Source organism: Danio rerio, chromosome 19 (assembly GCF_052040795.2).
Source record: "Danio rerio strain M-AB ecotype USA chromosome 19, GRCz13ab, whole genome shotgun sequence".
NCBI classification, from domain to species: Eukaryota; Metazoa; Chordata; class Actinopteri; order Cypriniformes; family Danionidae; genus Danio; species Danio rerio.
This window is the reverse complement of record NC_141039.2, coordinates 38,770,880-38,782,291: the sequence shown is the minus strand read 5'-3', so window position 1 is coordinate 38,782,291 and position 11,412 is coordinate 38,770,880. Positions and strand designations below refer to the sequence as shown.

The following is an 11,412-nucleotide window of genomic DNA, read 5'->3' as shown; positions in this document are numbered from 1 at the left end:
TAAATATTCTGCCCTTTATTATAGTTTTGGCTTATATGACCAGTAATTGCACTGTAAGCAGAAAAGTAGAATATTACAATCAAAAATATCAGCACTTTAGGCTAACTGAAATATATATTGTAGTAACTATTACTGCCATAGATGGCGACAAGTAACTGAACAAACTACTGATTCATTCTGAAAGGAATCGATTTACTTTGTGTATCAGTAATTGAATCATTTACTAAACTGATTCCAAAATAGTCATTCATTTACTTTTAATGAATCACCAAATCACTTGAGTGAATCATGGCTCATTCGAATCGATTCATTCACGAATCATTCACGATTGATTCAGGAACGCTTATCCATTCAACATCGGAGGTGAATTTGATCCTGTGGAATTATATTTGAAGGAGCATATTTAAAGAAAGAAATGTAAGAGACAACTTCTAGTAAATTGTTTATTGAGCTAATATAGTTCAGCATCGAGTTGTTTTAAGCCGTTGAGCTACCAATAGTGTGATAGTTAGCGTGGGCGGTCGTGGTAAGAATTATTGTGTCATACTGTGTTCGTGAACCCCAGATACTAGGGTTGTCCAAACTCGTTCATGGAGGACCGGTCTAGAAAGAGCTTGATTAGCTGGTTCACGTGTGTTTAATTAACGTTAACGTTACTGTTGGAACTAAAATATGCCCTCCAGGACAGATTTTGGACACCCCTGTACTAAGAGATAGTAGGCAATTGTTAAAAAAAACCTTGTAAGTGCTGATACTATTAGAAGGACAAAAAGAAAAAAAAATGACAAACGTGTCCCTTTTTATATTCACATCTGTCTCTCCTGAACTATAGTTAATTGGGATAGTTCAATAAAAAATTTGCTAACTCTCAGATGCAACTTAAGGTGATTGTTTTTTTCCCCAGCAGAATATCTTTTTTATGTCTTGAAATCAGTCCTAATTCTTTAAATTAATGTTTTAACTTAAACAGTGAAATAGACTTATGTTTGTGACGGAATTTATGTCAATGCTAGTTAAAAATACATCTAAACTTTTAGTCATTTGTGCTAAAGTTATCAGCATATAAAACAGTCACAACTTAGAATGCTAATAAATTATTAAAAATCAACTATCATATTAACATCACCTCAAATGAATACCTTTATGCTTTACAAGTGTTTTCATGACCAGTTCAGTTTAAATAACTGTTTTTAAGAAAAAGAGCCTTATTGTAAAGTGTTAAACAAAAGACCTGACATTTTCATTCAATACCTTGGACGTGTTATAGTCCAGTGTAACATGGAGTATATATGTTCAAATAAATCACCTAATAAGTCTTCAAGTGTTTGATGCTGTGATTTATAAAACTGGGCACTTCAAATCCTCATGATACACTCAGGTTTTTATGATGTGAAATGATCGATCTGAGCAATACTTAAATGGATTGATGGTGAGTAAAAAGAAATGTGTGTGTGTGTATATATATATATATATATATATTTATATATATATATATATATATATATATATATATATATATATATATATATATATATATATATATATATATATATATAGGCCTATTATATATGTCCCTTTCAATTGAAAAGCAGTGTGGTGACTCTTGTCTACATTTTGTTCTTGTTTCTTGTTGAACGGAGAGTCTCGATATTTCATGGCTGAAGGAATCGCTTCATTTTTTTCCCCCCTGCATTGCTCTCAGTGGTCAGAAATGACCTGAGTTTCATTCTTAATATTGTAGTGCTTCACAGAAAAGACTTGAAGCCGTAAAACCCCACAGAGCCATAAAAGAGTCTGTATCCAGAGGTCAAGTGCTTTTTCGCAATGGTTCATACTGGCACAACCTCACACAAACCTTCCCGTGGGATTGAGTACAAAAAAAAATGATGTATTGTTTCCTACCACGCTTTCTAGCTTTTCGAAACAAGTAAACCATTTCAAGCTTTATGCTAATGCGGTGTGGTTCGAATTTGAGTCAAGTAAACAAGCTTGAGATGAATCTTAAAGATCCACAAACATCTCAGCTCCCAAATGAATCCCAGCCTTTTCTACTTAGCTTCTTATTTTCCTATGCTTTCTAGCCTAAATATTGTGTGTCTTTTATCACACACACCGTGCCTTCTGAACACAGGGAGAGCTGTCCTCCAAATCCTAAACAGTCTGTTGCATTATCATTAAAAAAACAAAGCTTAAAATACTGAATATGGACACTAGCCAAAGGCAAATTACCTGAATGGCACTGAACTGTTTTTCAGTTGTGTGCAGGAAACCTTAGTTTGAAAAATCACCTCAGGTTTTTCCTTTCTCAAATGTATTTTCACTTATTTATTAAAATTCCATGGTGGTAGGCAGTGCTTTCTGCCTTAAGAGATCCAAATCCCAGTTCTACACAAGTTACCCAATAAAAACAGCCTTCACAGGTTATGCATACCGAATAAGGAAGTGAGTTTCATTTTTCGTGCATAATCACGATCCATGTTAAGCATATAGGATATTTGCATTAAGAGCTTTGCCGTGGGTTTGCTTTGGATAAATGCTTTAATTAATTGTGCATATGTGACATTCTGATCAAGCTTGGTTTTTCATTAATCTCTGTGTAATCTCCATTCTGGGATGATAACGTGATATAAGCAGATGTGTTGGGTTTGCGTTTGTTTTGTGGACATGTTGGGTTTGTTTTCATGGAATATGGGCCCTAGTAATATCAGATGTCCTCTAATTATGCAATTCTAATGATGTTTTAGTCACCTAACAACATCACAGATATTCAGATTCATTTAACAATGAAAAAATTGATAAACTGTAAGATTAGTATCCGTTAGGACTACATGATATTGGACAAAAACTGACATTGTGTTGTTTAGTTTGTCTGCGAGACATATATTGCAATATAAATATAATTTCACAAAAAGAATTCATCATTTTACATTGAATGGGATTATTTTGTAGTGGAATATTTGCATAAAATACAATACGATTGAACAGATACTAATTAATTGTATGGTTTTGTGTGGAATCCAACAGTATTGAGGTAAAGAAGTCCAATGACAATATATAAAATAGCACCGTATAGTTTACAGTCTTCATTGTATAAATAATTAAACACAATTTTTTTTGTTTAGGCGGCTCAGTGGTTAGCATAGTCGCCTCACAGCAAGAAGATTGCTGGTTCCAGTTCCGGCTGGAACAATTGCCATTTCTGTGTGGAGTTTGCATGTTTTCCCCCTTCGTGTGGGTTTCCTTAGGGTGCTCCGGTTTCCCCCATATTTAACGACATGCAATTAAGTGAATAGGATGAACTAAAATTGGCAGCAGTGTATGAGTGTGTGTGAATAAGAGTGTGTATGGGTGTTTCCCAGTTATGGGTTGCGGCTGGAAGAGCATCCGCTGTGTAAAACATGCTGGAATAGTTGGTGGTTTATTCTGCTGTGGTGACCCCTGATAAATAAAAAGACTAAGCCGAAGGGAAATGAATGAATGAATGAATGAATGAATGAATGAATGAATGGAGTTTTTTGTTTACCTTTTTAAGCTCTTGGTTTACGTTTGCTTAAGTCTTACACAGTCTTAAAAAACATATCCAAATGAAAAAATTACTCTATGTTATGGTTAAACTTTGCGATAATCTCACAAATCACATGTACTGAACTGTGGTGCTGAAACTTTGACATTGCTGATCCCGCAATGTGACTATTGCTGATTCACATATGGCAATATCAATGCTGAAATGATATATTGTGCAGCCCTAGCTTGCATTAGATTTGTTGTGGTTTCTTGTTTTGTTTCAGTAGTGTTGCTGTTTGCGTGAGTGCATTTAATGATTTCTTAAATATTACAGAGGGTAGTATCGATAGGACATTTGGCCAATATTAAAAATGCTGTATAATTTGTTTGTTTATTCGTTTGTTGTTTGTTCGTTAGTTCATAGACAAATTTGAAAAATTTTTATCTTTTTGACAGTTTGAATTTGAGTTAAAAATTTAAATAAATGTTTATTTGTTATTTATGTTTATTTGTTATTCATTATTCATGAATGTTTATATGTGGAAAACACACACACACACACACACACACTCTCACACACACACACACACACACACACACACACACACACACACACACACACACACACACACACACACACACACACACACACACACACACAATTTACAGATCAGTAAGTCAAATCACCACAAAAACAACAACATCCTTAAGAGAAACAAGGGTATCACTTTATTTTGATGAATTTAAGTTACATTGCATCTACATGCCAACTAATTCTTATTAGATTATAGCTAGACTGTTAGGTTGGGGTTGGGATTAGTGTAAGTTAATATGTACTTGCAAAATTTTTCTAGTTAAAAGTCTGTTGAAGGAGCAGTATCAGCAGATATTAAGCAGACAGTCTACTAATACTCAAATGAGAATAAACTTGCAATGCAACTTTTAGTCAACAAAATGTGCAATAGGGACCATCAAAATAAAGTTTTACAGAAACAAGTACAGTCTAAAGTAAAATATGACAGCAATGCTTGCTTAAACACCTGAAATGATGCAATAGATTGAATGTTAGCAGGTAAATTATTCTAATCTATTGGCCTCTTTTTTGCCAATAGATCCTTTTAATAAACGAGGGGAAAAAAAGTTTGAACAGAATGTATAATTTAATTTAAGAATTTAAGAAAAAGAAAAGTGCCGTTTGGCTTATATTAAAATTAAAATTAATTTTAAAATTTTAATTTTAAACATTTTTTAAAATTCATAAATTCTGTATTATTACAAATCAGCTTAATACTCATTAGTAATTTTGAAGAATATTAAATTCAAATCCTCTATTTTTAACACAAGCAAGTTTGCCTGATAATTTCAGCCTAAATTTATCATTTTCCTTATTTATTGAAAATTATTTCAAGCAGTTGTTTGTACTGTATGAGCTTAATATTCGAATTAAACTATATAAACTAAACAATGTTGCAAAACCTTACAGGCCACGATTTCTTTTGAACATTGATTTAAGTCTCCTATTAAAATGATGAACTTCAGAGAGAAGTTGGGCCATGCTGTCAGGTCCTGTATGACTGTAGCAGGTATACGTTTCCTGGAGTGCATAGGATTAAAAAAGAGGAAATCTGAGAACATTACCGATTATTAAAGAAAGAAGGGACAATTAATTAAAAGTGGGGCTATGGACCTGTCCAGAACTTATAATTTAGGCCAGCCTTTTCACTGATGGATGGAGCCACACACAGTTATTAAAATTTCAGATCGAGTGCAATATTTTATAAGAGGTCGTTGACAAGTATGCAAAAGAGAAATGCAATTAATGCTGAGGAGTGCAGTCTGAGCTGCAGGCGATATGGAGTTATTAAAATTAGTCAAATTAATAACCAAGGGTGGCATCAATTTTTTTTTCTTTCTGTTGCTTTGCAGAGTTGCCGTGGAAACATCTTTTTGACCACAGAGAAAGTGGTGGAAATAGCAAGGGCAGTATTCACACACTAGCTCGTATGTTAATTTAATTGGCCCTTGAAATTGAATATTACCGCTTTATGGGTAAAAATAGATAAATATTACAGGAATTTTAGCTTGTCCTATTTATATTCACCACGAGTACACACTTACATAATTACATGGATATTATAAGGGTTTAATATGGAAGGCTTTTATTGTACTAATGATTAAATGCCCTGTCAACTCAAACAACATATTAATTTATGCAAATGAATCCTTTGAAAGCACAAACCAAACTGGCATATGAACATATTCATCACGTCAGAAGGCTGTAAATCGCAAAGCATTGTTTGCACACATTGTTACTAATAAATAATTTTGAAATTCACATTTCCTGTGTGTACACTGTATATATATATATAATCACCTTAAAAAGATAAATAAACGTTTTCTTTGAATGTCACACTCAATTAAAGATGACTTTTTTCTTCAGTAGAATATTAATGATGTGTAGAGTAGCTGACAATTCTGGAATAAAATCTGCTGGATTAAAGGTAATAATAATGTTGTAAATAATAGGCCTGTACTATATATCTTTCAGCATTAATATTGCAATGTGTGCATCTGCAATATTCACATCACACTAGCTATGTTTCCATCCACCTATTTTTATGCACAATTTGCATATGCGCATGAAAAACGGCTGATGAAAATGCAATGAATGGAAACGTATGTGCATAACTGAGTAGGATAAACTTTTTATTTGATAAGAAAAGATACGCATAAACTGCGATGGAAACACTTTTAACGGAAAAATTTCAGTATGTGTATTAAAAAAAGGTCATGTGATTTTGTGATAAGAGATTATGTGATGATGAAAGTGTGTGTAAATGGACAAACCATCAGGCTGAGCACTCTGTAAACCATCTGAACTGTTGTTTTGGTCATTCTAAAACGCTTTACCGTTTAAGTATTAGTGTTATTATATTATTAATGACTTCCAGAATCAAGAGTGTTTGTGCTATATGTCTGACACCTTCAAACGCCACCGTGCGTTAACTGCGTGTCAGGATTGCCTTCTGAGGAGCAGTCATTTATTAGATGAAGGATGATGCAGCTTCTACTGCAGCAAATTCAGTTTTTACTGTTAAAATTTGCCGTTAGCTAATCAGGAAGTGACGATTTTGTTCGCTTTGACTCGTTGGCGAGTTATGCAATAATCCAGTTTTGTGCATGAAGTTCATTCGCAATTTTGGATGGAAACATAGCCAATATACAGTACAATGACCTTAAAGTGATAGTTCACTCATACAAATGTCTTTTTAATGTCCAACAAATAGGGCTGTATGATTCTGGCTAGAATCAGGTGTTTTTTATTTTTATTTTTATTTTTTATTTTTTTGCTTAAAATCAAGATCACAATTTTCTCACTATTCTGTAGATGTAAAATAAAGGTTAATTTGAGTATGCTATTATTATTATTGCTATTTCCCAAACATATAGAAAACACCACTAATAATATTAGGCCTATGTGTGTAGGTCTACTGCTGGTTAAAATGTTACATTTTGTATCTTCGAACGACTTTAAATTTGTTCTGGTTGTTAATGCACAGTAAAGAATGTTATTATTCATAATTCTGAAGTTGAATTATTATGTTTAAGACATATGCTTGCAATCTGTCATTGACAACATTTTTTCACTGGTAAAATGAGACATTCATCATTACCAGATTCCCTCATGCATTTTATTCTATCTTATATAGGCTAGAGTAATTATACTAACACTGTTAAACACTTATTCTTGGGTCCAACATTCTGTGTTTGGTATGAAAGAAAGAAAAACACATTAAATGCTTGTCATAATCATAACTTTTAAATACCTTATCATCATTAATCGATGCGTGTGCTTTTGGTTTTACCTTCACTGCCGAGCGCGCTTACGTCATGGCTGCCATCACTTGAGAAAAAAACCCCCAAAAAACACATGCAAATAATTCTTCCCGTGTGGCTCCCAAACGATCGCTCAGTGCAACACAGTGAAAGTTATTTACAACTTCACTACCTGCTATTCACAGCCGATGCTGATTCTGTTCGCTAAAGTAAACATCTTTTGAGGTTGTTCGCATGCTCTCTGTGGTAAACAAACAGCTCATGGTCAGCTCATGGGTGATTTGTGGAACTGCCTTTTTGGTTCTCTCCTGAACTTGAAAATATAATGGGCTGTATCATAGAAATGCTGGATTAAGATTGTGTGGGGGGTCGAATCGAGATCATGATCTTTTTTCAATTAATTGGGCAGCTTTACTCATTAAGGCCATTGACGTTTAATAAGATTAAACTTTTTTTATAGTAAAGCTGATGAAATTGTGTTTTGTGCTGTGAATGTGTAGAGTACCAATTACTGACACTATAGATTAAAGAGTAAATGATTGATGAGTTTTGGGTGAACTGTCCCTTTATGACTTTGGTGTATAACAGGGACCATGCATATATATTTAGCCATAATGTTTATTTGACTTTTAAAGTGCTGGTTGCCATTGACTTGCATATTATGAGTCACCAAGAACCACACTTTCAACAAAAAAATATTTAATGTTATATTGAAGAAACAATGCACTTACATCTTGGATTGCCTGAGGGTGAATAAATTAGCTATGCATTTTCATTTTTGGGCGAGCTTACCACTTAAATCTTTCAGTGTGATAAAAGCATGGATTTTAAATGTTTTATAACGGGTTTGTCATTTGAACACAGCATTAACTCAAAGATTTTCTTTCCTGCTATAATAAATTATTCTCTTTTTCTCCTCTCCACAGCTCAAAACTGCAGTCACACGCTACACAGTCCAAATGGGACAATAGAAAGCCCCGGATACCCGTATGGATATCCCAACTACGCCAACTGCACATGGGTGATTGTGGCACAGGAACACAACCGGATACAGTTGGTATTTCAAGGCTTTGCCTTAGAGGAGGACTTTGACATCCTTTCAGTCTACGATGGGCAACCCAGTCCCACAAACTTACGGACACGGTAAATACAGCGCATTTTATTATACTCTATGTGTAAATGCCAGGACAAATCTCTTGGAATTGCTTGCAGACATTCCTTGGCTAACTGTATTAAGTGTGTGAGAACTTTAGATTTACGTTAGTGTCCCAAAACTGGTTTAAAGCAAACTGAAATGAGTGAAAAATTCATTTTAGGTTTTCATCTAATGTTTTGAGCATCGACGTCCACAAATTGATTTAGCGCTTTTGCCTTTATTGCTGTCATAAGTCTGAATTCCTCCCTTGTATGCTCTGAAAATGAGAAGAAAATAAAGGATTTGGGCCCTAGGGATTGAGCTGAGCTGATATCCTCAAGGGGAGAGTCCTTAGGGCCTTGGCCTGTTTTCCATTCGAAAAGCTAGCATTTTGAAAAGCTTGCCTACATTCATAGATCACTTCTGAGATGGCACTTTATTCCTGATAAAATGAGTTCTATAGAAAACACAGCAGAACTTTCCACCCTTTTTATGCCAGTTTGATTTATTTAATAATGTGTGTGAGTGTGTGTGTGTGTGCGCGCGCGTGGAAAATGATGTACACAAGGACACTTTCAAGAATTTTTATTTAATAATTGTTTTGCCATTTCAAGATTCAAGGACAGCTTCCTACACGGCCACACGTTTCCATGGTGTTGTATGAATGTTAACCTTGTTCGGCATGGGTGGTTTACCCTACCGGTGTATTATTGGTGTCATCTGAACTCCACAAATTGTAGAAATCAAAAAGACATTGAGAATATTCCAAATAGGATGCTGTTTGTTTGTTAGACCAGTGAGATGATAATTCGTTCTTTTTATCTATCTCTATCTATCTATCTATCTATCTATCTATCTATCTATCTATCTATCTATCTATCTATCTATCTATCTATCTATCTATCTATCTATCTATCTATCTATCTATCTATCTATCTATCTATCTATCTATCTATCTATCTATCTATCTATCTGTCTGTCTGTCTATACATCCAATCATCTATCCATCCATCCATCCATCCATCCATCCATCCATCCATCCATCCATCCATCCATTCATCCATTCATCCATCCATCCATCCATCCATCCATCCATCCATCCATCCATCCATCCATCCATCCATCCATCCATCCATCCATCCATCCATCCATCCATTCATCCATTGATGAATTCACTGAAGAGTAAATAAAGACTGAAACAGTGTCTGCTAAGAATATTGCTTTACCAATACAGAAATAATTAAAAATTTAAAATATGTGACCCTGGACCACAAAACCCATCTTATTTTTTTTGCGGGTATATATTTTTTTAGCAATAGCAAAAATAAGTTATTTTGTCAAAATTATCTAGTTTTTATTTTTATTTTTTAAAATGTTAAAATAATAAGTAAAGATCCAGTTACATAAAGATATTTAGTCAATTTGCTACTATAAATAAATTGAAACTCAATCTTTTTCCATGTCCACACTAATATGTTCTTATTTAAAAATGCATATTTTTTCTCTGCATTTTGGTCTTCCGTGCACACTGTGACAGCTTTTTATTTGGAAACAAAGGCATGTCTTTTTGGAACCACTGTCTAGAGTACATTACCTTGAAAGTGCCGTTTTCTTGTTGCAGTGTGGACTGTAAAACAACAGATGCTTTCGAAAATGGTAATGCATTTCCTTCATGTGACGCAGTCTTGTGACCAATTCTGCTAACATGGTGGATAGGGTTGTAACGGTATGAATTTTTCACGGTATGATAATCGTCTAAAACAATACCACGGTTTGACGGTTTCGCGGTATACGGTATGTTACAAATGTTACAAAATAATAGAACAGTGAAGCAAATTTGACTTTTTCCAAATAATATATTTTTAGTTACTATAAACAACACCACTTACAATGAACAAATAAAAAAATAAGAAAATAATAAATAATGTGTCAAAGTCCAAATAAAGTCCAAATAAACATGGTGCAAATCCTCAGTAAAAAATAGATATAAATATTTACTATACTATAAATAGTTACATAACGAAACTAGATTCAATATGGAACATCCTTAGGTTCTATGTGCCAGCATGGATTTGGATATGGTTGTATGCAATGCAGACAAACAGCTGCATCTTCATTTGCGTCTTTTGAAAACAGCAAGAGCAGCAGTTCGTCTTTGCTGTGTCACTGTTTTGTCATGTTTCTGTGCTGCTGTGCATGCAAAAGTACTTAGTATGAGAATTATTTCATGCAAAACTTTTTTGTTTTGCGTTTTATTTAGCCGCGCATAAATGTATGTATCTCTCATTCCGTGTTGTTCAAAAAGCTTGGTCCACAAACAAAAGCGAAACCTATGCTTATTGGTTGTGATATAGCGAGTTTGAACCAATCTGGGCATGGAGGAGGGACAATGCATCAATGTATCATGTCTGATTTGTCCGGAGACACAGTGACGAGCGTTTCTTTGTCAAATCAGCGTTGTCAAATGTTGATGACGTAACCGCACTGATTCCGGAGCCTCTGAAAGTCCGCGAATGTTATGTGATACATCACTGGAAAGCTGAGATTCTCTTCTTTATGCCAATCTTTGAATTCTATGAATCGGATCAGTGGATCAAAAGTTATTAAACATTTAAGAGCAATACTTATTTTTAGCCGCGGGCGGCTGTCTCGGTCTTTAAGGGTTAAAACCGTTGATATGCAATTGTTCATGGTATGATAATCGTGCACGTTCAAATCGTGGTAAACCGTCATACCGGTATATTGTTACAACCCTAATGGTGGATGACATTGTAAAGCTGATGTTTTGAATGTTGTCCATTTTGACAGCTTTATTAAAGATTAATATCAGTTTCTATGTGCTTCATATTGCCTCTCTTTAAAGGACACAGAACATTTACTGGGAGATAATGTTCAGCAGTGGAAGCTGACAACAGTTTCAACATTTTGCCAAGTCA

General features: G+C 34.4%; 1 protein-coding gene across 2 annotated transcripts in view; it reads left to right on the top strand.

Annotated features, from left to right (window-relative positions):
* The window catches only part of csmd2 (CUB and Sushi multiple domains 2), a 543,176-nt gene that overhangs the window by 25,990 nt on the left and 505,774 nt on the right, over nt 1-11,412 (top strand). Inside the window, exons 1-2 of one of the 2 annotated variants that reach the window (XM_087295938.2) lie at nt 292-417; nt 8,268-8,484. Coding sequence is in view for 1 of the 2 variants with exons in the window: in XM_087295937.2 (XP_087152063.2) it covers nt 8,268-8,484 (217 nt within the window). In the remaining variant the exon portion in view is untranslated. Of the gene's footprint in view, nt 1-291; nt 418-8,267; nt 8,485-11,412 lie in introns of those variants that run through there. The other variant, XM_087295937.2, reaches the window with a different exon arrangement.